The sequence below is a fragment of the Anthonomus grandis genome, chromosome 13, assembly GCF_022605725.1.
Source record: "Anthonomus grandis grandis chromosome 13, icAntGran1.3, whole genome shotgun sequence".
NCBI classification, from domain to species: Eukaryota; Metazoa; Arthropoda; class Insecta; order Coleoptera; family Curculionidae; genus Anthonomus; species Anthonomus grandis.
The window spans coordinates 9,923,270-9,950,678 of record NC_065558.1 but is presented as its reverse complement, the minus strand read 5'-3'; the positions used below and the strand labels follow the sequence as shown (position 1 = coordinate 9,950,678).

At 30.7% G+C, this 27,409-nt stretch overlaps 2 protein-coding genes across 2 annotated transcripts; one reads left to right on the top strand and one right to left on the bottom strand.

Annotated features, from left to right (window-relative positions):
* Positions 1–2,341: 2,341 nt before the first annotated feature.
* Positions 2,342–15,552, bottom strand: LOC126743735 (succinate--CoA ligase [ADP-forming] subunit beta, mitochondrial). Its single transcript, XM_050450948.1, has 7 exons — positions 15,349–15,552; positions 14,962–15,233; positions 9,742–9,904; positions 9,424–9,688; positions 8,959–9,074; positions 8,711–8,899; positions 2,342–3,519 (listed from the first exon to the last, which is right to left on the bottom strand). Exons 1-7 carry the CDS (start codon positions 15,409–15,411, stop codon positions 3,235–3,237), a joined length of 1,353 nt encoding a protein of 450 aa, XP_050306905.1. The 5' UTR covers positions 15,412–15,552; the 3' UTR covers positions 2,342–3,234.
* Positions 15,553–17,654: 2,102 nt separating this feature from the next.
* LOC126743992 (nose resistant to fluoxetine protein 6-like) lies at positions 17,655–22,925 on the top strand. The gene is made up of 13 exons (XM_050451295.1): positions 17,655–18,005; positions 18,057–18,238; positions 19,438–19,604; positions 19,661–19,740; positions 19,794–19,990; positions 20,040–20,209; positions 20,268–20,436; positions 21,708–21,898; positions 22,112–22,211; positions 22,262–22,451; positions 22,505–22,647; positions 22,708–22,830; positions 22,885–22,925. The coding sequence occupies exons 1-13, from the start codon at positions 17,762–17,764 to the stop codon at positions 22,909–22,911; spliced, it is 1,983 nt and encodes a 660-aa protein (XP_050307252.1). The 5' UTR covers positions 17,655–17,761; the 3' UTR covers positions 22,912–22,925.
* Positions 22,926–27,409: the final 4,484 nt, after the last annotated feature.

Genomic DNA, 27,409 nt, shown 5'->3' with positions numbered 1-27,409 from the left:
CACAATCAATTTCGATTTTTTTAATATTAATATAAAAACAGTCTATACACCAGTGCCTAGGTTAACAGAATATAGGGATTTGTGGTTTATTTTTGACTCTGCCTTACATTCATCCCACATATAGCCGACGTAGTTGGTCACCTTTTTTATTTCTGGGGAATATACAACGCCAATTCCTTAAGTATGTCATTTAAGTGCGAAAATAAAATTCAGTACAGGATCGGTGCGACTTATTTATCTTTAGCATTGCATGAATTAAAAATGTTCGCTTTTTTAGACATGCTGTAGCTATTTTCTTTTCCCACTTACACAAAAGTGGTGTAATTAAAATGAAATAAACCACAGTATAAAGAACAAGACAGTAGGTTCACTTTCTTGCGGCCGTTTGAAGTAGGGACTTCTAAACAGTGCCGACTTTTTTTACGCGGTCGTAAATCATTATTTAGTTTCGGCGGCAATCCTTTACGATACGAGTGGTGTTTAAAACATTTTTAATAAGGAATATTTTAGTACATCGCGGCGGGCGGCGTGTAATATATGGTATTTTTTCAAACTAAAGGCACTTTGTATTATTGTTAAAATGAAATTGAAAGAATATTATTAAGGATCTCTTTTGAACAAATAACTGTAAGAAAAACACTTGGTAGATAGCTTTAAAATTATGTTTATTAGAATGTACACAATTGAATCTTAGCTTTACGTTCCTTTCACGCTCTTTTCTCAACTGACCAAGAAACTACCTACCTAATATTACATACACTTAATTAATAATAACTTCGTTAATATACCCATTTTTTAAATATTTAATAAAATTTACATAATAATGTGATAACAACACTCAGCATATGGAACCCGGTAAAAGTGAAATATAAAAAGGCAGTTAAATAAAAAAAACTTATTAAATGCCTAATTATTTGCTTTTAAAATAGGAGATGAACCAACAAACACACAAAATCTTATTAAATGCCTAATTATTTCCTTTTGAAATAGGGGATGAAAGAACAAACCACTAAAATTAAAATAAAACGAAAATAGGTGTTTCTAGAATCCTAGAATTCATATAAATATGCAAAATAAATATAGTTTTACATTGGGGATGATAGTACACATCAATATTTAGAAACTTAAACCCTTAAAAACCACCCTTAATGACGAAAAAAATGCAGTTTTAAGTATGGTTAGACAGTATAAGTGGCTAAAATTTATATCTTTCAAATGATTGCAATGCAACTAATAATAAATCGGATAGCTTTCATTATTAAAAACCACCACTAATAACAGAATATTACCAAAAATTTTGCATTTTTTTAGATTAAAATCACGATTTTAAAAAAATATGTACTCTAAATCGCTGATACTTTTTGAACATATTATTGGTACCTATATATAGTCCATTGTAGAAGGCTACGCTTTAATTTTTGAAATAAATACATAATTTTTTATGATAAATTTTTTTAAAACTGCAATTATTTTTGTTTTATTCCTAACTTTTTTAATTTTTATGCTAATGACTTACAATCAAGTTTATTTTTAAAGTTTTTGATAGTACATACTTGAAAAAATGTGCTAGATATTTGTCTAAAAAACGTCGTTTTTTTTTAAATTATTTCACGTTATTATTTTACGTCATTATATTTTGTTATCTAAAAAAAAGGGTTATGTTCACACAGTTGTATCTCAGCGCCTATAGCACCTAGATAAATCAAACAAAAGCCAATCTTTTATTTTTAAACCAACTTTTGTTTATTAGATTTTTTTGTAGGATCTCAATTTTCCGAGATATTTAAGAAATACTAAAGAAAAGCGTGTATTTTTTTCTGTGAACTCATCCATTTTTATTTAAAAAAAATGTATATCCCCTTTTACTCCTGCAGCCATCTACGCAACATATCGCCGGAATTTTTAAAGTACAAAATTTCCGCACAACGCTATTATAGTTCTAATATTGAAGACGCCCCTGTATAACCAACCACCAAAAGTTTTATGCGATAAGTAAGCCTGTACGCGGACACGAATAAACATCGACGGGCCGAATGAGACCTAAATTCGCCACCGGGCAGCAAAAAAGATTAGCATCAGAAAGCGAGTGAGAAAGGCAACATTTTGGGCGGCGCTTAGAGTGATCCTTCTATTCTAGTTTATGTTCGGTGAATAAACTTACCGTTTTAATGTTGTGATTTTGCTCGCTAGGTCTCATTATAATATTTTTATAAATCAGCTGCAAATTGAAAAATTAGAAACAAATTCTTAAAAAATCTGATAAGAATAATCGAATTTTAATAATTATCAAAAATATCACTTATATGAATCTCGAAAAAGCCTAGGGATAAAATTAACCACATTTAAAGCAACAAATAGACATTTATTACATAACAAATGTACAGAAAAACGAACTCGCATGATGCAAGTTCCAATATATTAAATAAAATTAAGTTAACTTTAACAGAAGTTTTAGTTAGAATATTCTAAAACTTTGGTTAAATCTCAGTATCACACGTGAAGTACGTTTCGTTTATTAAATATGTTGCTGTGAATTTCGCTATAGTTTAATTTTAGGAATGAGATGCCCTTTATATAATTTAAAACAAACCTTACATTAAATGTAATATAGCGGGTTGGGAAGGGCGGGAAGAATTTTCTTTACAAATGAAAATGCCAATCGTTTTGTTAAGAGTTTTGCATTTCAATGAGTTCACTCATCATCATCAGACTCTATAACGTTTATGTAAAACTTTGACTTTTAATTGTAATTTCGTTAGTTTTTGTTGTACCTTTTAATTTTGATTTACTGTTTATTACTTTAATGTCTTTCTCTTAAAAGAATAAATAAATTTTAATCTGATGATGATGAGTGAACTCATCGAAATGCATAACTCTTGACAAAAAGATTACTAATTTAATTTGTGGAGAAAAGTCTTCCTGCCCTTCACAACCCGAATGGATGAAAGAATAGACTTCTACTTACAAATTAAATGTAATACATTTAATAGATATGAACACTCCAACCAAATTAAACACCTAATCAAAACCAAATAAGTATATATACATAAAACCTTTAATATCAAAAAAATACGCTTCAATAAATAAAATGATCAGAAATTAACAATAAATTTGGCCTACTTAATGAAATAATGGAGCGGGGATCAATTTTCTTACAAGTACCTTAAGTTAAAATACTCACAAAAGTTACAGTTAAATAAATATTAGAGGGAGAGTTTAACTATTGCCTAAAAATTACAGGGGCATCTCGAAGTTGATGTCCAGTTTCGCATCTCTGGCCAAACTGACGATATTTGATAATTTGACGACTAATCGGGCCGCCTCGTCTAAATTGTCGACCGGCAAGATTTTTAAGCCCGAACTGGCGATTAATACTTTGGCGTCGTCCACGTTGGTGCCTTGTAATCGGCACACGATGGGCATTCTTAAACTTAGTTCTTTGGCCGCCGCGATAATACCTTCGGCGATCACGTCGCATCTCATGATACCACCGAAAATATTGACCAGGATGGCATGTACCTTAAATATACAAATATAATAATAAAAACAATATCAATAAATTTTTTATTTGGCAGTTAATTTAATTTTACAATAAACAAAAAAAAACTACTACATATTTTATTAATCCACAAAAATAGAAATGGCAAAAAAGAGGTGAAAGGCAATTTTAAAAAGATACTACTTCCAGTCCAGCATGGATTAACAGTTCCTGCAAAGGGTTGATGTTGCTTTTTATTGTTGTTTTACCTTTGTATGTGCTTTGATTGTGTTTTTGTGATTACAAACATTGTACAATGGCTTCGGTGTCAAAGAAAAGAACAGTTCTTTCAACTGAAGAAAAAGGTCTTATTATCGCAAGACTTGAATCTGGTGAAAGTAATGCTACTGAATTTGATTTATCTCACTCAAGTGTTTGAACTCACAATTTTGAAGAACAAGGAAAAAATTAACGAAGCGTTCAACGAAAATTTATTAGGCAAGAAAAAACTCAAGTTATCTCAACACCCAGATATCGATCAAGCCTTACTCAAGTGGTTCAAAAGTCAGCGAAGTTGTGGAACTCTTATAAGCAGGCAAAAGCAAATGATTTTGGAAGAATTATGGGTAAAGTGGACTTTAAATGTTCTGAAAGTTGGATTAAGCGTTTTCGTCAAAGACATAAAATAGTGTTTGGGAAAATAAGTGGCGAAGCTGCCAGTGTGCCTCAAGGAGTACGTGAAAACTGGTTAACAACTGTCTGGCCTGAAATACGAAAAGGATATAAGGATGACGAAACATATAATGCCGACGAGACAGGACTTTTTTATAAACTGACCCCAGATAAGACATTAAAATTCAAGGGTGAAACTTGTACCGGCGGAAAATTATCAAAGGAACGAATTACAGTCTTAGTTGCTACCAATATGACAGGATCGGATAAACCTAAGCTTATTGTGATCGGCAAGTCGAGAAATCTACGATGTTTCAAACATATTAAGACATTACCTGTCGTGTACAAGTCCAACAAAAAGGCCTGGATGACTTCTGATTTATTTGTCAGTATTCTTCGTGAATGGGATGCAAGGTGAAGACCAAGAAAAAAATTTTAATTTTAGTAGACAACTGTCCCGCTCATCCGAAAGTTGATAATTTAAAAAACATAAAACTCGAGTTTTTGCCAGCAAACACTACCTCTGTTCTGCAGCCAATCGACCAAGGGATTATTCGATCATTAAAAGTGCATTTTAAAAAAATGAATGAAGAAAATCCTGAACAAGGCAAAGAGTGTTGTATTAACCTTTTAGATGCAGTATCAATGATAGCTAAAGCATGGGATAGAGTTTCATCAAAAACAATTGCCAACTGTTTTAGACATGGAGGCTTCGTAGAAAGTGAGGATGTTAGAAATGATAGCTTTGATGAAGAAAATGACATTCCACTGGCTAAATTAATTAATGTTAATTTTGAAGAGGAAGATGAGGTTCCGCTGGCTGTAATAAAAAAGTCTGCTGCATTGTCAGATGATCAATGGACCGAGTACTTACATGCAGAAAATAGTTTGGAAGTATGCGACAATCGCAGTGAAGAACAAATTGTAGACGACATCTTATCCTTCTCTCAGGACAAAGAGGAAAGCGAAGACGACGGTTCAGAAGGGAAAGAATTTGAACCTCCATCTGCAGCAGAAGCTCTTCAAGCCACAAATACTATTAAAAAGTTTGTTTTGTATAACTATTCATCGGACGAAATATTGGTAAACCATGTTAATAATTTAGAGAAAAAAATTGAATTCATCTATTATGATACTCGAACAAAAAAACAGAGTAAAATCACAGATTATTTCACGCCTTAAAACTGGAGAAGGTGTAGGTACTACATGTGGTGAATTTGTAAATTAGTGGTTAATAAATTGTTTTAAACAAATTGGATAGCGAATTTTATTTCTTCTGGCTATCGTAAAGTCTATCTTTTATTAATTTGCTAGAAAAAAAAACAGGTCGTATATAACGAAGGTCGGATATAGCGACGTAATTTTCGTGATCCTTCACCGTCGCTATAAGCGACTTTCACTGTACAAAATTAGCATCCAAACCCTTGACTAGATAACAATTCTACAATATCAAAATACGTCAAAAATAAATGCATTCCACGAATTATTTTGTGCATTGATTCAAACCCAAATATTATATTAACCAAGAGTCTGCAAAAACGAAATCATATTAAAATGCAATGCCCCATCAATACAAAGATTCTCAAAATTTTGTTATAATGATTTTTAAATCCGTCCATCAATAAATTCCTAAGCTGTGTTGGAATTTGGTTGTAGAGTAAGTAAATATTGTAGGGGAATGACTTTTGGTAAATGCTGTGATATGCGGAGGTTGAGGGATTAGTCTTCTATGACCTAAATTTAATGAATATACGTAGGTCCTATATGGTTTTTTGTTCGTCAAATACGAAGAGAGGTTGTAGAATACTACTGACTGAAACAAATTTGGATCATGGAACTGTATTCTAGCTTCCATTGAGAGCCATTTAGCTTCGCTTAACTTAAAAATTGACCGGATCACAACGACAAATTCCACATATAAACCGTATGACTTTTATATTCACTGAATCCGATATTTATCAATCTTATCTAAACATGGTCCGCATATAACGTCTGCAGAATCAAAATTACTCAATACGAGGGCATTACTTAAATTAACTTTTTGTGAAGAAAAAAGAGGGCGTCTATGTAAAAACCGTCTTTTTAAATTTGCATATGCCTTTAAATCTTTAAATCGAATCAATGTGAGCCCCAGATTTCGAGCATAATCAGAATGGGGTAAATGCTCTGAATTAAAGAGCCTTTAAAACCATGTCTTATGCATGAGCCACAAGACTTTAAATGCTGCCCTGGAATTAATAAAATTAGTGATAGGGCAAATGTCAGATTGGTGTAAGTTTATCGACTTAGTTTGAACCACTCTGAAATTCAGTTGATAAATTTCGCTTGATAAATCTGCCTTGATTCCTTCGTCTTCTGATAGATAAGAACATGAATTTAAATGCATATGATGACAGTATTTGTAAAAAAAAATGCATTTGCAAATGTTGCCCTAATAAATATGAGATATAGTGGGAACGCTCTCTAACTTCTATTTTGCGTACGTGTAGTCTAAACTCTGTCGTAGCCTTATTTTCTGGGGAAGCCCCGCATCAGAATCCTCATACCATGTCAGTAAAGTCTGGGCCGATTAACACAAGAAATTAACATTAGCTAGCTGTGCTTTATGAAAAAGTCCACATTTCATGGATATCAAAATTTATAATCCACTTCCAGAGTGCTAGAAAGGAGCTCATACCAGGGAGAATTTTTAAATAAAAAATTAAAAGCTTTCGAAACACTCTTTCTACTCTTTTAAAGAATATTTGGAGCATAAGACTAAGATATTGGTACTCCTAGTTAAAATCGTATTACCTTAAGTCTACGTATGATTTTGTCGTGAGGTAAACCAAAAAGGTAATATATTGATTTGATTTCAAAATCTCGCAATGTTTTTCAAAAATCATAAAATCCGACTTGGATTCATTTATGTTCAAATTATGTTTAAAAAAAAAATCAAGGAGCTGACCAAGATCATTATTGATATTTTCAGCAGCACTATTTTTTGTTCAGAGATACATGAAAAATATAGTCATGTATCATATGCGTATAAATGAGCACTACAATGTTTACGGCATGTTGAAAGTTTACAGGGATAGTTGCTGAATACAATAGTCTTGTAATATGCTACATGTCAGTGATTTCACAGATGATACACCACTGCTAGTTTCAACGTACTATTTTTTATTTGTCAGATAGTCCGTAATTAAAGAAATTGCATCAAAGTAACCAACATATGACCTAAAATGCATCAGCGCATAACAAAAGAATATCAAGACTTATTTGAGGCATCCTACGTTGAGATATTTTGTAAATACTAAGACATAGTGAAGTCCCATTTTGCAGAAAACGCAAATTATCTTCATTGAGTTTCACTTGATTTTTAAAAGATTAAATGATATATTTTATCGATATATCTTTTTAGAGAGCTTTAGATGCTGTTGCTTAGTTATTCCGAGGAAAAAAAAGCAATTTCCAATAATACCTGCCGTTTATATTTTCTGGATATTGAGTAGCAAGCGACTTTATTTCATATAAATATTTTTTTAAAATTATGTTAGTGGGTACAGTACAAAAGTTACATTTTCAGGTGTTTAAAACTTCTAGTTATTTTTATAATAATTAAGGAAATCAGAATCTGTTAAGCTATTATGCGTTGCTCAGGCATTTCATTACTATTATCACAACAATAAATATTAAGTTTTTTAAGTCTTTGCCAAAAACATTTTTTTATTTTTAAAACCCAATACTACAAGGTGTTCAAGAAATTGTTTTTTCTTCCTCTGTAGCTATACTAGCTTGAATTTTTAATTTGTATATACTTGCAGTTTATGTCGCTTTTATTTTTTTGATATTTTTATAAGCCTTGTCTTTTAAGTGTATCATTTTCTGAATAATGTACGTTAACCATGGTGGTTTTTGTTTTTTGTATTCAAACTAAACAACAGGAGCTAACACATCAAATATATTTTAAAGAAAATTTTCAACATTGCGACATTTTCTCCAACTGTATGTAAATAAATTATGTTTTGAAACGAGTACCTTATACAAATTTAGCAAGTAATTCTTTATTAATATTCTTTATGTTTCTGAACTGAAATTTTTTTAATTGTTAATTTTTTATTTTTATCATTACAATATGTCAAAAAATGATCTGAAATACCCACGTCCTTAATACTTGCTTAAAAATTAGTTTCTTCATTTGGTATTAGAATGATATCCAAGAGAGATTCTGTTGGTTTTGTAACTCTAGTAGGTTGCTTGATGACTACTATAAAGCCATACAAATTTGAGACACCCTGATCACCTAAACTTAAATTAATTATTTAACTTTAAGTATATTGTAAAATTGAATATAGCTAGTCTTTTTTCAAAGGCAAGTAAAAAGTCTCCAAGCCTAACTTTTAGCAGTCTATAAATTACACCAACCATATAAATGCTTTAACTAAAACCAAATTTCATTTTGTGCAAAGATCAGGCTAGAAAACTGAAAGTTATTTTTAACGTAAAGAACCAATCCTACTGTCGCAATTTTATAATATAATTATATAGCATGTTAAATAATTCAAAAAATTAACTTACTTTTGGATCAGCAGTGATGATCTTAAATGCCTCCTTGACAGCGGCCGCAGTAGCACCGCCACCTACATCTAAGAAATTGGCGGGAGAACCGCCATGTAAAGAAATAATGTCCATGGTTGCCATAGCTAGACCGGCACCGTTTACCATGCATCCAATGTTGCCGTCCAAAGCGATGTAGTTAAGATCGAACTAAAAAAAGGACACATTCACTCAATTCCAGATTTATAGTCGTTTATATGAAGCTTTACTTTGGCTGCGGCTACTTCTTTTTCATCTTCTTGAGTCCAATCTCTGAGTGCGAACAGTTCTTTTTGTCTGAATCCGGCGTTATCGTCAAATCTGAACTTGGCATCGAGTGAGAAGTCTGTAAAAAAATATCAATTTTTCAGTAGCATATAATCAAATCAATAGCTAAGTGTGTTGTGCACACTTAGCTATTACTTCGAACTGAAAGTTATTTTAACAAAAAGTTCCATTGAAATGTGTCTAAACTGCAGAATTACTCAATCTAATTCAGCCATCTAGCGAACATAGTGTCGCGAAACTTTATATACCAATAAATGCGTACAGGTTTCATTTCTAACAAATTTAACAGTCCACAGAACCACAGTCTAAAAAACTGATAGTTCGGACCTGTACATCAAACAGTTTACCCATTAATTTATCTGCGTCAGTCCAAAATCATGATAAAACTTTGCTATTGGAACACTTACATTTTTCACCAGCATCCTCGGCATAAGGATTAATTTCGATAAGCAAAGCGTCTTTTTGGATAAACAAGTCGTACAATTTCATAAGCATCTCAACAGTTTGTTCCTTTTGAGATTCGAGTCCCACCTTAAGGGTCACTTTCTCAGCTTGTTCCTTGGTCAGGCCTTTAATGATGTCCACGGGTTCGTATACGATCGCATCTGGGTTTTCCGCGGCTACTTCTTCAATGTTGACGCCGCCTTGCGAGGAAGCAATGATTACCGGACCCTTTAAATTTTAGGAATATAATCTTTTAAACTTAAGCGTTATAGAATATTTACAGAGAAGGCTCTCTCCATCATTACGGCGAAATAGAATTCTTTCCTGGGGAATTTGCGTTCGGCGACCATAACGGCGTTGCAAATTCGGCCTTTTTCGCCGGTTTGTTTTGTGACTAGGTATTGTCCCAACATCTGGCCAGCAATTTCTTCAGCTTCCTCTGGCCTGAGGTAAAGAAACATTTAGAAAATATTAGATGTAAAGCCTATACTGACATTTTTAAAAGTTATTACTAAGTTTATATAAGACTAATTTTAATGTACAAAAATGTTCTTATATTAGTGTTATGAGTTATTTTATCTGGTTTTAGGTTTCATACTGATTGATTTATCAATCACCTTAATTGAAATATTTTTAATTAAATTAGTTAATGGTAATTATTATAATGCCCTAATCTTTTATAATATAAATTATTTTTAATACACCATATTAGGGTTTAATGCAACAATTAACTTTTCAAATTTCCTATCACAGAACAGCTTCATTTATTTATTTAAAATAGGAAGCCCTAATTAAATTTAAAAATTTAATTTTAGCAGACCTCCTTAAAAACAGTGCTTAAAGCATTAAAGTTTATATCACACTAACATAATAATAAGTAGAATACACAAGATCAAAATCATATAACAACTACATACCTATACAAGACTTGTGTTTTTATGTGAGGTTTTATATTTACATAATTTAAACAGTCTAATTTTGAATGTTTTCTTAGCAATTTTTTAAAGTTTTTCGAGCTTTTTTAATGTTAATAGGAATTAAATTCATGTAAGCCTTTAAAAAATTGTGTTTTCATTGTAGATGCATATCTTGCCCTATTTAATCTTATTTCGGGGGTGACGAATTCAGTAGAATACTCAGGAAGCAAATCTTTTCATAGTTTGTAAAAAAAAACGATTGTTAAAAAGTATAAACTTTGTTTCACTCGTTAATTTCAGTCATTACTTTCAAAATTCTTAACATAACCCTTATGGGTGAACACCCATTGCACCTCAGCACCATGTTTATTCCCATCTTAAACAGTAGTTGTAAAGAATTAATATAACATCTTTTTTTGACACCAAATACAATACATTAAATTTGCTTAATAATCGAAATGAGATTGAATTATACTTTTAAATAATGTAACTCTTGTAAACAATGTGAGAAATTTTATGGTTCTACAGAAAAAGTAAAGTTCTTGTTCTGTTACATTTAATACATTGTCAATTTCAAAGCCAAGATACTTCATATATTAAACCTATTCAATTCTCTTTTCATCATTTTCGATATTATATGATTTAATGTTAACTTTATCAAGTTTAGGTTTTGTACTGACCAATATTGCTTTTGCTTTTTCTACATTTAATAAGTACATTTTTAGGAACTTATCAAATCTCTATTGCCTAACTTTCATTATTACTTCTGGCTTTTCCACCGCATGTTATTAAAGTGTCATGTGCATATGAGTTAAGAAACTTTATTCTTTCAATAAAATATCATTTTATATAAATGATAAATAGTAATTATATACTTCCTTGAGGAATGCCAAAGTTATTTTGTTTTTGTGTTGAGTCAGTATTTTCTAATCTTGTAAATTGTTTAATTAATCCTCTAGGTTGATGACAGTGGTCGATAATTTGAAAATAAATTTATTTAAATTTAAGTCAACTTAAACGATACCTGAATAAAAATTTATACTATTTGACTTTGATACCTAGTAAGTGTTAAGTTTTGTAAATAGTCTATAATTGCTGAATAATCATTAGCAATTATAGACTATTACAGATTGGTAACTTTATCAGTGCTTGTATAGATAATTATTCTAAAATTAACTAAATGTGCTAGAATTTTTTGTTTTCTTATTACTTTTAAACAACTTGGCAACAATTTTCAAACTCTGACTTTATTATTTTTGGTGATTTTAATGTTCCGGATGCTCTTTAGGAAAATGATGAGTTTGGAACTGTTGTTAGATGCCCACCTAACTCATGTGGATTAATACTTGGGGAGTTTTATTCTTACCTTAACTTTTTTCAAAGGAATTTTGTGCCAAATGATAGAAATGCCTTTCTTGATCTCACTTTTACAAATAGGAATGATCTAGTGGTGAGTGAAGCTGTTGACTGTGTTTTTGATAAATCTGTCTATCATAAGCCTTATCATTTTGAATTAACTTTTGACAATGGTAAAGAAAAAACTTTAAATTTTGTACAGTTCTTCTATGCTTTAGAAATGCAAATTATTTGGGTGTTAATAGTTATTTGTGTGGAGTTGATTGGGACCATGTTTTGAATGTAATTAATATTGATGATGCGGTTTCAGAGTTTATTATATATTGAATATGGCTATGGCTTTGTTTGTGCGTCTTAAGAGATTCAAAACCTCGTCTTTTCCCAGTTGGTTTTAAGGGGAGTTAAAGTACTTGATCCAGCAAAAGAAAATTTCACATAAAAAATATCAGTCTAGTCATACTGTTGCAGACTACGAAGTGTTTTCAGATCTTAGAGCTAGGTGCAAAACTCTAACGGAGACTTGTTACCAGAACTTTATTTCAAATTTGGACCAGTTACTTTATACAAACTCCAAAAGTTTTTTGTATAAGTTTAATAACAGGAGAGCAACGAATAGGCTTCCTGATTTGATGACCTATAATGATGGGGAGTTTGCAGGTTGTGAACAAATTGCAGAGGGGTTTGCCAGGTTTTTTTCTACTGTCTATAATAGAGATAATAATGTCTTACCTTCTCGGCAGGCTGGTGTAAACATGACTATTCCAAATCCTAAATTATCTATTGGATTAATTTTTGATAAGATCTTTCGATTACCCCTTAAACTTAGTGCTGGCCCTGATCGTATACCCAATTATTTTTTGAGAAAATGTGTATGTGCCCTCTCTTATTCCCTCTTTATTTTATTCAGTAGGTCTTTAGACTTGACAGTTTTTCCATCTGAGTGGAAACTCAGTTTTATTACGCCTATATTTAAATGTGGTGCTGCTAATGAAATGATCAATTACAGGAGTGTGTGTGTACAGTCTGCCATCCCAAAACTTCTAGACAGTCTTATTTATGACCAAATTAATTTTTATTGCAAAGAACTTCTGTTAAGTGAACAGCATGGCTTCAGTCATGGCAAGTCTGCTATTACAAACTTGTTGCTGTATCAGGGTGCTCTGTTAGGTGCTTTGGAGAGGGGTGAACAAGTGGATGTAATATATACAGACTTTTCCAAGGCATTTGACAGTGTCAACCATAGCTTATTATTAGAAAAATTTAGACTTTTTGGTTTTTCAGATTGTTTGGTGGCCTAGTTTGCAAGTTTTCTTTCTGACAGATTTCAGGTACAAATTGGGGATGCTAGGTCGCATCTTATCAGTGTGACCTCTGGGGTTCCACAGGGTGGTCATTGTTCTCCCCTGTTGTTCAATATTTTCATTAATGATATTTTGGTTTGCTTTAAAAATAGTATTTTTTTGTTATTTGCTGATGATTTAAAAGTTTATAGGGTGATCAGTTCAGAACAAGACATGGTTCTCTTGAAAGATGATCTGAATAGATTGTGTGAATGGTGTGTTGGTAATAGTTTGGCTCTGAATGTGGGTAAATGCAGTTACATTAGTTTCTACAAAAGAAACAAACAGGTAACTTCCTCCTATACTATAGATAATGTTAATCTTAGGTACACTGAAGTAGTAAAGGACCTTGGTATCTTTTTTGATGAACAATTGAATTTTAATACCCATGTAAATACTATTATAACTAAAGCATCTAAGGTCCTTGGTTTTGTCCTGCGCAATTGTAAGGATCTGTCGGTTGAAACTTGCAAAAGGTTGTACATCACTTGTTGTCTCTTTGTTGGAGTATGGATCAATAATTTGGTCTCCTCTGTACATGAATAATTGTATGGCACTGGAGAGGGTTCAAAATAAATTTCTATGATTCTGCCTTTATAAACTTCGCATTCCAGTTCCTAATGACCATTGTTATGATGAAGCAATAAACTTGCTGAATATGCGGAGTTTACTTAAGAGACGCACTGAGAATGATTTGGTGTTTATTTATAAACTTTTGAATGGCCTTGTGATTTGTCCGGAACTACTTAATAGGATTTCAATTGATTGTTTTCTTTGCCTTATTATTGTACCAACTATGCTATGCACTCGAAAGTCTATCTTAGCACTCTTTCAAGTTACAAAATATTTATATTCAACATGTTTTTCGTTCATTAAACTTTAGTTAACTAAAGTTTTAATTCAAAATGCCCAATATCAGACTCATGAAATTTATTTTACGCAACATTAATGTTCTACATTCCTTGATCAGGTTTAGACTTTAGTTTAAAGGATTATTGGTCTCTTGAGCAAACTTACAGCCTTTCCGGCCTTTACAGTTACTCTTTCTAATGTATGTATTTTAGTTATTTTTTTTAATTTTGCTTATTTAATTCATAAAACTATGTGAGTTTTGCCTCATTGTACTTTGGATAGTGCTTTATATTTAAGAAAATATGTAAGTATGTGTGTTTATAAATATTATTCTAACTTTTTTTAATTTATTGTATGAATGAACCATGTATTTTGCATTGTTAAAAATAGTTACTGTTGTATCAACAAAGCATATTTTGACTTTGACTTGAAAAAGAATTTGAAAGTGCCTTTGCCTTGGCCTGTCAATCAAATAGATTTGATATTTTATTTATTTTAAGATGTATAAAATATTAATTTATTTAACATGGGCATTGGCTTCAGGATTTATTGCAATACACCTACTTCATTCTTCATTATAATAAATAGAGTATGAGAAATCGGGATAAACTAGTTTAAACTAACTCAAACTGATTTATCCTATTACACTTTAAATAGACTGGAAAACCTTTTTTTTACTATAACATACATTTTTTTAAGATTATGCATTTATATTATTCTGTGCACAATCTAATATATAGATTAGTTTTTATCAAATGTAATATATATTTTCTGTGACCTTTGGATATCATATCATAAAAACATGAAGAACCAAATAAACAGTGGGTGAACTTCAATTATCTTGATTATGTATGGAGTGCTTTCTGTTATGTTGTTATGACAAAGATCAAAACAATGTCAACAAAAATAAATTCTATTTATAGGACAGAACCTATTAAATTATTATTATAGACCTCATATTCAATTAACTTTAATTTAAACATAGAATTAACAAGCTGAGAGCTCTATGAGTGTAAAAAAAATAATATTTACTTACGAATAAACCATTCGGACACCTCCTTTAAGCCCATTTTTAAAGTGTCCTTTACCACGACCTCCGGCTAATACCTGAGCTTTAAGGACAAGGTCTTTGGTGTTTAATTTCTCGGCAATTTGGCGAGCTTCCTGCTTTGTTTTGGCTACCCCAAAATTGGGTACAGTTATTCCTGCACCTTTCAACAAACTGTAACTGATATGTTCATGAACATTCAAATTTCTCTTTTGTTGGGTTTGTGGATTCCATCTACCATTTGCCACCGGTGCCAAAACCTAATTATAAGTTTTGATCATTTCTTTATGTAATACTTTTATGGTAGACTCAAGGTTAAATTACCCCAAAAATAGTTCATTTACCTAGAACACTTGTTAAATAAATTGTACATACCTTGACACCACCTTTCATTACGACATTCTCAGAAAGCGCTAGGGTCCTTAGCAAGCTCGCCATAGTAGATTATATAATAACTGTACCGCCGGATTATTCAATAGCTAAGCACCAGACCCTTTTTAGAGGTCCTAGAGGTTTGATTTTTCTTTGGATTCGAATCGGGATTTTCGGAACAAATCGTTGACAGGTTATACGGACAGCTGTCTGATTTTGACGTGACCTTTTGCTTATTTTTTTTTGTTGGTTAGGTTAGTCATAATTAAGCTTTGTTCACATAGAGCGGAAAAAATACGCGACGGACTTGCTTGAGGCAATCATGCGCAGCGGAAAAGTTAATACAAGCTAAACTAAATAACTTCAAGAGTCAATAAGATTTTTTGGTAAATTTTAAAAAATAATCAGATATAAGAATTTTTTTTCTCGGAAATGAGTATATTTATTATGTTTTTTTTAAATACTTATTTTGTTTACTATATATTATAACATAATAATATTCCTTTAATCAGTGATCGTAACATCGTGTTAACAAGGAAATAGACTAAAATTAACTAACAGTGATATTCTATAAATCCTAATGTATTACAAATTTCAAATCTATATGTAAAAATCATACTATCCCTAACAAAAAACAAACAAACAAAAATAAGATAAAAAATATAGAAACATTATATTATTCACTATTTATTAATTTTCAGCCAAATAACTATGTAACAACTTTTTAAATTTTGGAAATTTCATAATTGTTTCAATTTATGTAGGCAATTTGTTATATTCTTTTAAAGCCTGTTATATGGAATTATATAAAGTTTGTTAGTTTTGCTAAATTTCTGACACATACATCATGAATATTTTCTGTATATTTACAATTCTGTACTGCACTGCTGTTTGGTTTGCCTCAGTATAAAGTGGACCAACTGGAAATAATACAAAACAGAGCCATGAGATTAGTATTGAAATGTGATCGTTATACTCTTATTGCGTCTATGTTAAATGTCCTAAATATGTTATTTGTAAAACAAAGAATTATGTTTAATGTATACTTGTTTACCTTTAAAATATTTGTCAAAAATTAAGAGTATTCGCAGATGTACATGAATACATCACAAGAAATCGTACAGATTTTATTCTGGTAGATAGATGTCGAACCAGTCAAATGCTCAATACCTACTGTTTTATTCAAGGACTTAATTGAGTTTAATAAGCTGCCCCATGACATCAAAAATTGTGATAATTTGAACCAGATCAAGCGGCACCTGAGAGGATTTGTTTTGAATAAATGTTGCAATATTTTGAAATTTATTTTATTCTTGTCTTCGTCAGTTTTGTTATAATTTTTAGTAGCCATTGTATATGTAAAATTTTAACTTTCATTTTAAGCTCACAATTTTATCTTTACAATTTTAATTTATTTTTATCTATAGCATTTTTAAACTAGGTTAATTTTTATCACTTTTTAATGTTTAGTTTTTCGTGCTTCTTAATGTTTTTGTATTTTTTTCTCCTTGCAACCTTATGCATTTTGTAGTTTGTATATATTGTATACTTTTTTTGATACCAGTTTTTTGTATGTAGCCATTATGTTAAAAAATAAACGATATTATTAATTATATATTGATTTAAAGATTTGATTCCGTTGTTATATATTATATTGTTCCTAAATTGAATTAACTGCAAAACTCCTATAGAAGATTTCTGTGGGTCTTAACTGATCATAGTTAAATAAGGCTTTCAATATTTTGCTCTGAAGAACCAGAACTCTTAAATTTAATGAATTTAATTAATAATTTTTGGGGTAGGTATTTACAATTTGAAAACCGATACACAGAATACCAAGAATATATAGATACCAATCGATTAATGCCCTTCAAATTTATTTTTTAAGCCTCATCCTTTACAGAAGCACAACCTTTGCCATATCTGTATTGCTTCTTTAAGGCTTCTTAATCTCCTGCTTCGGATTTTCTGTAGTAAAATAACGGTGCTGAAGATCGGAACTGAAAAACAAGGACGCTTGCTATTTTGCAAATAATTTTTAACTGGACCATTTTATCATTTTCATTTTACCATATTAAAATCGAAATTTACAGTTCTATTCCTACTAAAATTCAGCTTTCTTAAGTAAATTTATTTTATATTATCAACCTCGCTGGCTTATAGATTACACCGAAACCGTTTTACATAATGAGTAATTGTTTATAAAGTTTAATCTAATGAGATGTTAATAAAAAAAAAGAAATGATCCTGCGAAATATGATCGTTTAATACTAAACAAAATATTTATTTCATGATTAGTATTCAACAAAATAATTCTTAAATAAACAAGTTCATACGCGTGTACTTCGTACTGATAGAACTTAAAAGTAATCACACAAACAATTTCATAGTATTTTAATAAAGTAGTAGTGTGTTAATGGACATAAAAATGAAGCGAATTTATTCGTTTTTAATTTTCTTATTTTTAAGTGATATAAGTTTAGTAAAATGTCAAGAAAGCATTATAGGAATGCTTAACATTACTGGCAATGACATTCTAGATGTGCTAGCTCAGTTCACACTGGAAGATATTTGCGAAACGATCAAGAACAATCAGGAGGATAGTTTATGCGGGAAACAGTTAAGTATACTATGTGACAACGAAAATGTATTGCTGCAAAGTAAGCGTAAGTGCTTTTACTCAACCGATTACTTATAAAATGTAATTTTAGTGGTAGATGCTAATTCCAAGATTCCTTATACTGGTTTATTTGTAAGAACCAATTTAGACTTAGGAAGTTATGACGAATGCATTGACATAGATTTAACTGAAGATGATATAAGGCTTTTGGGGAAGCATTGTACTGGTGGACTTATTTTGCCAAGTGAATTGTTTAACTTAGAAACTAATGTCGTAAGTATTTTTTGTTTTTTTTTTAAAGGGTTTGGTACTTTACAGTTTAGTACTACTTGTACCCTAGTTGTTAAAAAAATTTTAATTTGAAATAAATTTTCCTGCTAATAATAAAATAAATTCTATTTTAAAACTTAAATAAAATAATAATGTACCCATCTTTGTTTGACACATTATTTTGCCACAAATTAATCTTCGTCAAACTTATTGTGCGGTGGGGAATGCAGTGAACTGACATTTCAATTTGAATACAATATTACTTTAATTATTTAATGTATTATTGGTATTCCCAAATAATAGATAAAGAGATATTAATAGATAAATAAGATTAACTTATGACATATTGTACATGATATAGAAGCCAAGGGTAGATATATACTTAAACTGTCTTTTTTTAGTGTTATATTTTATTAGAGGAAGTAAAAAAGAAATGGAAATGCAAAAAAAAAATATTTGGAGATGGTTCTATACTAGAACTAACAAGATACAATCTTATTGCATCTACCATTAAAGAATTTAGTAATAAACGCATAAATAACAGCTTATAATATAACAAATAATAATTTATTAATTTACTGAGTATAATTATGAATTTTAAAGGCTAAACTATTGTAATTAAACAACATTGATAATACAATCGCGATTAAGATATTAAAGAAATTCATTCGACATAAATGAAAACAGAGTAAAAATATAATTGAACATGTGCTGCGAAGTTGCCAACTTACTTACAATTTCCAGGAAGTTGCAATTATGCATATAACTCAGAGGTATGTTACAGGAATATTAGAACATCTTCAGAATATTCTGGAAAATCCCAGGACATACTTTAAAATTAACTAAAACTTGTCTAAAAAAAATAAGTTTTTTTCATGTATCATAGCTGTGTTCTTTTTTGTATTTTAATTAATGTACGAGTTTTTCTTTTTTAAAAGTGTCTTAATCTTTCATTTCTAAAAAATATAATAAAAAGAAAGGCAAAAAATAAATCTTTCATAAATATGAAATCAAACTGAAAAAGGCGTTATTAAAAAAAATCGAAAAAACTTTTATAGCTAAGGCAGGATTTTTTTTAAATTAGACATAAACCATAACACTAAAAAGTTACCAAAAATTATTAAAAATCCTCCCTTAACACCGCTTTAAATATGACCATTTCTTTTCAATGGATGATAATCCATGACTACTTTTAATTTTAGTCTCTCCATGACTATTATGTTTTATCAACTTGTGTACCCAACGCATGCACACCTAAGGACCTTATTAACCTATTGAACATACCTGAGGAGTATGCGCCCTTACTAAATGATTTTGCTTGCTCGACAAAGCAAGGATTACCTATGCAATGGCAGGATTATACATTTCTGTAAGCCTTTTAGTAATTACTGCTGATTCGCGTAGGTTTCATGTCTTTTCTTTTAGGGCCTTCTCGCTTCTTATCTGCTTAAACATACTGGTTGCTACTCTGTCTGATATCTACTTAGCTTCTAAGGTCTCAAATAGTAAGTATCTTCTTTTGGCTCTTTTTACATAGAAAAGTAAACATTTCTTGTAGATGGATTTAGACTGTTTGCCAAAGCATTTTCACTAGCACACAACGGCAAGCAGTTGCTAAAGACCTCTAAGGGTTCTGTAGAACAAATACAAGTTATACATGGCTTACGAGTTATTAGTATGGCTTGGGTCATACTGGGTCACACCTTTTCCACTTTTATCAATGCCCCTGGAATAAACAGATCGTATTTGAAAGAGGTAATTTCCAATTTTCATTTATCTATTTTTAATAAATTTCATATTATAGTTTGAATGGTCCAGAAAATCAACCCACATAACCTCATTACATTTAGCTGTAGACACATTTTTCTTTTTGTCTGGACTATTGCTGGCTTATCAGTATTTAAAACAGAAGCCCACCTCATTGCTGGTCCATCTGAAACGGATACCCTTAATGTATTTTCAACGTTACGTCCGGTAAATAGGACTAATTTGTGCTAATGTATGTATTATTAATTACAATACTTTTGTACAGATTGACTCCAGTAGTTGCTTCAGCCTTCATAATTCTAACGACAGTTTTCATGCATACTGGAAATGGACCGCTTTTCTATGCTGGGATTCAAAGTGAAAAAGATCGATGCTTAAAGCATTGGCTTGCATTTTTTACTTATACGCAAAATTATGTTGCACCTGAGGATATGGTAAGGATCAATTATACGTAAAAAACTTAATATAAGGAACCAAACTGTTTTTACTTTATATTAAAATCATTCAGTACGTATAGATTAAGGGTGCTACTTTACTAATACACGTGTTTTACGTATAATGCATCTTAGGATTAGATATAGACTGAGACTAGTAACATACTTTCCCATAGATATTATCAATCTTCACCTGAAGATGCTACGATTGTGAGCGAAACATGTGTCAAGTAGTATATAAAGAATTTTAGCGAAGAAGCAAAAAAAGAATATAACGAATCACCTAAAAAAATATTTTAAAAAAATTCCAATAGGGAAATAAATTTGTCACTTTTTTGTCACCAATTAGTTGTGAAATAACTCGTTTTGTGGCTGTTGTTTTAGGAAAAAGCATCAGCCCTTATGTTCATTAAACGAAATACATCAAATATGATACAAATTTAGTACTCTTACAGGTCAATATAGCATCAGAAATTAATAAAACAATGAAAAACATAGGTTTACATATTACGCACTAAAAATATTAATATAAAAGTATAATAAAAATGAAAATATTTAAGAAGTTTAAAATATGGCAGTTCTGGAAATAGTTCTCAAAGTCATAAACAGTACAGTTTAGTAGAAAGATCTTTATTACTCTTTTATATTTTATTTTGTCGAGCTTGTATCACTTCTAGATCTTGTAAGGCGAAGATGGTTGATAGGTAACTAGGTTGGACTTGTGCCTAGTAGGGAAGTTGTGTACATCCTGAGTTTTAAAAAGCTGCAGGTTTTGCTTGACTTATATTAGATATTGTAGGATATAAACACTTAAAAATGTTCCAAGTCTTATAAAAGTTTGAAGACAGTTCTCCCTGAAATCCAGTCCAGCCTTATGCACCTTCTTTGTAATTTAAAGATGTTAAGGCCATCAGAAAAAATACTTTATTCTAAGATTGCATAACCCATGACTTAACTGAAGCATCCGTGAAATTCAGCCAAGAGACACTTCGTGGAAACAATGTGACAAATTTCTAATCAGCTACAATAGTTTAGAGAGCGGAGAGCCTAGGGCAAACTTGTCCTATATAGTACAAGAATGAACAAAACTGATCCCAATATTGATTCTTGGCTATTTTCTATTAATATGCCGTAAAAATCAAACAAAAAATACTTCAAGATCAAAAATGTAAAAAGTAAAAAATCTTCCATTTTTGCCTTACTTTTCTCTTTTATTATTATTTTTTGAATATAAGAAGTATGATAATATAAGTAATTTATTTAATTTGTAGTGTATGGCACATACCTGGTATCTATCAGCTGACTGGCAACTATTTCTAATATCCCCTATAATTCTAATACCAGTTGCCATCTTAATCAAGACCCATTTTAAATGGATCATGGGACATTTACTGATATTTAATTTGTTAGTGGGAACTGCACTTCCAATGGTTTTAAAAATGTTCTATCATAATTCCAGCAAGTAAGTAATAAACTATATAACACATAGGCCAAGAATATTTTGAAAAAAAACTACGATACTCCAGGAGTATCTCACAAATACTTTTATTATGAAAACAGAATAAATCATAACATAGAGATATATCCTTGCATAAAACTGGTGGAATATTCCAAGAATATCTAATATTATTAAGATACTTTTTGCATTTTTTGCTGCTACACGTAAAATTTTTAGTCTTTTTGAAACTCACACGAGACTAAACGTCTATTTTATGGGTTTTATGTTGGGAGTTTACATGAGAGAGAAACAAGACAGCAAATGGCGACTGAGCAAGGCAAGTCCCTGAAAAATTAACCGCAATTTCCATAATCAATTCCTTTTTAGGCTACAAATCTTCTGTTTTGGGTAACTGCTCTATTAATACTTATTGCAACAACATTAGCTTATAAGGAAGTACAGCTGGCAAGATATTACGATAATGACTTCACTTATGACATGTACTTCGTACTTTTAAGGGTGTTTTGGTCCTTAGGGCTCGCTTGGGTCATTTTTGCGTGTCATAGTGGATATGGGGGTAAAAATTTAGCTTATTTATTAAATTAATCATAACTGAGAAAATAATTTTAGGTTTTGTAAACCAAATGCTTACAACCCCTACTATGCAAGTGCTAAGCAAACTGACATTTTGTATGTATATCACACATGCATGTCCTATTTTATATCTGCGTTTGACCGTTAAGGCTCCAATAGAGTATAGTCAGCTCAATGGGGTAAGTTTACGAGTATACACTTTTTTCAAGCCTATATACTTTTTTTGTATGTGATTTTAGTATAAGGATGCGATATTTGCCTATATAGTATCCCTTGTTCTGTCAGCTCTATGGACCTTAGTTTTTGAGTCACCATTAATTGTTTTACTAAAAGAGTTAATGCGTTCCAAAACGTCTAAACAGGTAAGCAACTCATTAGGGCTTATTTATATAGTTAATATAATACTTTTTTTTTAGGAAAATATTCAGAATAGTATTAAATAAAGGTTTTAAAAGTTTTACTTAATTTTATTTGTGATCCATTGGTGCGATTACATGGCAGCACTTCCAATAAAGTTCCTAAGATTATTAAGAAATGTACATCTTTGAAGAATTAGTTTATACCAAAAATAATTATCATTGAGTTTTAGTGTAGTTTTAAGGACTTGATCAATTCCTAGAGCATAACACATAAATTCCCATTAGGTTGCTCACTACACTAATCACTTTGATACTAAGCATTTATGAAAAATAAGTAAATAATGAGTTAAGTCGTTATCGCGGACATATAATATGTGAGTCGAGTCGTAATGGTATAAAAGTTGCTCAAGAGTTAGCTTTCTTAGTTTTCTTTCTCTTCCCCCCTTTTTTATCCTTTGATTACCAATTACAGATACAAGAGTTTAGTCACAGTAAAGTCTAGTATCATTGTTGTAAGAAGTAAGTGAAGCTACTTGTAAGAAGAAAATTTTAGGTTAAAATAAGCATGTGTAAAGACATTTCATATTTGACCCATCTCAAACTGTAAATTGAGTAGGTCACCGAGAAACTTACCATGTATTGATGAGGTTTTCGACATTATCTCGTCTCCATAGTTCCTTATAAGTATCACCCCATCACTTTTTTAAAAGCCTATAAGGGTATGTTTTAATTAGCTCACTGATGTTTGCATTAGTCAGAGTCACGAAAAGCTCGAGATATTACCAGATTTGTGCTACATATAAAAAATGTAACATTAAAAATCGTTGCCAGTATCCTCCATACTAATAGCAATGTAAGTTTAATTCTTCACTAAGCTTTTATTACATTTCATTTAAAGTGTTAATGGAACCTTTCTAATTATCGCAATAAGACCGAGACACATGAATGCTAAAGTTCGTGGAAGGTTTTATCTGACCCTCGAAAAGTTTACCTGGTAAAGATTTATCGAGGGGTGAAGGTCATTCCCAATTTGGTTTTAACTTTATACGTAAGTAAAATATTTCAGTGCTGCTCGCAAAGCTTTATAAGTTTATAAAGTTGCGGCCGGAGTGTACTTTACTATATTTTTTAACTATTATTGAACTACTTAAAGTTGAGGAGGAAAGTTCGTGAAAAGACTTAAAGATTATATAACTGGTAAGTAGTTTTGACGATATTAATCTTAATTTTGTGTCAGGCGGCAGATAAAAGTTTAGTTAGGACTAAATAATTTTTTTTTTATATTTAGTATTAAAAGAAAATGAGACAAAAGAATGGATTAATAGGGAAATTAAAATTAGAAAAAAATACTCGGACAGGAGCAAACAAACAATTTATTAGCTCTAGTACCTCCAATTTTCCCTTAGTTATCTTGCCCTAAAGAAACCAATAAGCAGAAACACCTGCTTTACTTAATATGTTTTTATAACATAACTATTTCAAATTTGTTGGTATTAAAATGTTTTAGTCCTATTGAACTTTCTTTTTTTCAATAATTTCTTTTACCAAGCCAACCCATACGACAATATATAGATCTCTGGAATCAATACATAGAGCATATTATTTATTACCGTATCAACATTTATTTTCAATGAATGTTTGCAAGCTTAAATAAATGATAATTGGAAAACTAATAAAGTCTTTTCCAAAATAAGGGTGTAATAATCAGTTCTTCATTATAAGTAAACTAAGTCAGGAATAGCCAGCTACCTGAAAAGTTGAAGTCACGCATGAAATAAGAGTTTGCACATGAATATTTGTTAAAATGTGTATCACGTATGTTCAGGTGTCAAATGTGTTTCACAATGTTATAGCATTGAATAAAGAAAACAAGATTTAAAAGTTGAAAAAAAATTATTGAGTTGATCTTGATCAAATGATGCACTTTGAAATTCCAAATTTCCAAATATCACAGATTCCTCAAATAAATGTATTAATACTAAATATCAATTGTTTCTCACTCTTATCACGCCATACTTTATTTATTAATTTTAATTTTTACAAAGTATACTGTCGAAATTATTCTGACGTGTTTTTCTTAAAAGAACCTTTTGAAGTTTGAAAAATGAGGTGGGGTTAAAAGGGGAATTTCATATAAACTTCGCCTTATGAGATGTTACGTACTATCGGTTCTCTTGTAGTTACTAGTTACTGCAAACTTTCATTAAAGCAAAAAAAAATTGGGCAAAAAATCCATCGGAAGATAAAGAAATTCACGGTTGAAGAACATAAGAGATTGCTACAATTGCAACAATTGCCAACTGTTTAGATCAGCAGTATTACAAATACGCAAAGCTTTGATGATAGCCAAACATAGGAACGAAGCTGGCACCTAAAGAAAAAGAAAAGTTATCCCGCAAAAACGTTCTCTTCTTCTACTATTACTAAGTGTTTAAAGAAAAAAAGATCGATTTCTTACTTAAATCCTGTTTTTTTTTCTCACTATATATTTTTTGTAGGATAAATCTGTAATTAATATCATATTAATTTAAAGGATTTTCCACTGATAAATATTTTGTGAACTTTTTAAAGAGAAATTAAAAAAAAACAAGTTTACTTACATTTCCCAAAAAAAAATTGGAATTTTTCACAATTGTTCTGAATAATTATTAGAAAAATTTTGAATAGTTGGCCAAACTAACTAAATTCAAGAACGTAACTCATGAATGTGGATTTGATATAAATATCAGATTTATTACGAAAATTTAAAAAATCACTTAAAATTTTATTAAAATTGTTTGTTTAAGCGTTTTATTTTATTTTTAGGATACACAAGAATCAGAAGATGCTTGCGGAAAACCTACTCCGGATAAATAAAGGAAACGCCTGGACTTATCTTATGAATAGTCTGAAGACAATATTAGATGCATTATTGTATATTTCAGACTTTTCAGTTTTTTTAATACTTTTTATAATTCTAGTAGACTTAACTATAGGTATACAAAGGCGAAGATACAATGGTAACGACAATATATTTGAAAACATTCAAGCTACCTTTAGGTTCTTACTTTAGTCTCTTTAATTGTATAATTGATTTCATGTATTGAAATGAACTATTAAATAGAGTAATAAACCTTATGGAAAAATAATGGTAGTAGAAATCCTATATAACATCTTCTTAAACCTAATTCGGAATTCCTCGAACGGCTAGTAAATCCCCCTTTTGTGTCTCACGTTTCTAATATCAGCTCCAGCAGCCGATAGTCTACCCGTATACCCGTTCGTTCGCTTCAATATTAATTTCCAGAAGGCCGATAAAATGAGGAGAAATCGACATCGCCAGGGATGGATAGAAGGAGGAGATTTGCTGACGGTTATAAGCTCGCCGGAGATGAATTCTTTGACTCGATTAACATTCGCGCCGTTACTATGATTACTTCCGGGGCCCCCTGCACTTCACTAAGATTTAAATTACGATGAAAATACGGAAGTTTCTTAATCGGTTGTGGATTATCGAAGGATTGCTGGGATTTGTTCAGATCAAGATTTTAGAGTAGTTTTTTTTTTAATTTTCTCTTAAATGACCTCGAGAGAGTTTATTTTAGGGGAATGGAGTGGTGGTTAATACTAGGATTGCTGTAAGCACATACGGTCTTAATAGGATTAATTAGTCAGAAAAAAATAGGAAATAAATGTCTGTCTAAACATTGATCATCTGCAAATAGCACTACTTTACACCTTTGAGTTACATGTACCATATCATTAATATATAACCAAAATATTAAATGGCCTCAATCTGTTTCTTGTAGGATAACATATTTGATAATAATACTTTCAGATACTATTTTTATTCCTGGCACACTAAGCTCTATCAGGTAAGTAAAACTCAAACCACTTTAAAACACCCAATTCTCAAGAAACATACTAACTATACCAACAAGAACAGTCTCAAACTTTCCAACAAAATGTAGGGCTATCCAAAACATTCTTTATTACTGCTCCAAAAATTTAATTTTTAATAAGTTTAGAACTAGTAAATCCAGAAAAATTAAAAATAAAATATTTGATTAGTTAATAGGGTAAGTATATAAATACATTTGAAATATGGCTTTTACTAATAAAAATTAAATATGCGTAACTTCTTTTAGATATAAATTTTAATAATAAAAATAATATATCTGAAATCCAACCTTTAGAAACCAAGTTTTCAAGCGGGGTCGTTACGTCCCCTGATTGTGACGTCAGAAGTTAGTTCGAGGCCGTCTTTTTTTATTAACAATTTTTATTAGGGTAGTATATACCAATAATGCCTACATCATTCTCTTTTTTTGATTACGTATCCAACGCAAAATTTAAACAAATAATTTAATTTTTTTAAAAATTAAAACGTGAATTTTTATTGTCGGGAAAACACCACGATTTCTAGCATTTAGGCTTGCTGTCCGCTTGCTTTAATAATATTTTTAATATTTATTAAACTTTTATTGATTAGATATGATTTATTTTATTTAAAAAATATTTCAATTTAGAAAAAAAAATTAACTAGTTATCAAATATAGTTTTTTGATCTTTAAAATAGAACAGAAGTGTCAACAAAATAAAT

Excerpts from the sequence above, each read along its gene's own strand:
- LOC126743735 (XM_050450948.1), bottom strand. The coding sequence starts at position 15,411 with ATGGCGAGCTTGCTAAGGACCCTAGCGCTTTCTGAGAATGTCGTAATG. Across the intron at positions 15,234-15,348 it reads TAATGAAAGGTGGTGTCAAG|GTTTTGGCACCGGTGGCAAA; the intron begins GTATGTACAATT and ends ACTTATAATTAG. Across the intron at positions 8,900-8,958 it reads AAGAAGTAGCCGCAGCCAAA|TTCGATCTTAACTACATCGC; the intron begins GTAAAGCTTCAT and ends TCCTTTTTTTAG.
- LOC126743992 (XM_050451295.1), top strand. The coding sequence starts at position 17,762 with ATGGACATAAAAATGAAGCGAATTTATTCGTTTTTAATTTTCTTATTT. Across the intron at positions 18,006-18,056 it reads CGAAAATGTATTGCTGCAAA|TGGTAGATGCTAATTCCAAG; the intron begins GTAAGCGTAAGT and ends ATGTAATTTTAG. Across the intron at positions 18,239-19,437 it reads TTAACTTAGAAACTAATGTC|TCTCTCCATGACTATTATGT; the intron begins GTAAGTATTTTT and ends TTTTAATTTTAG.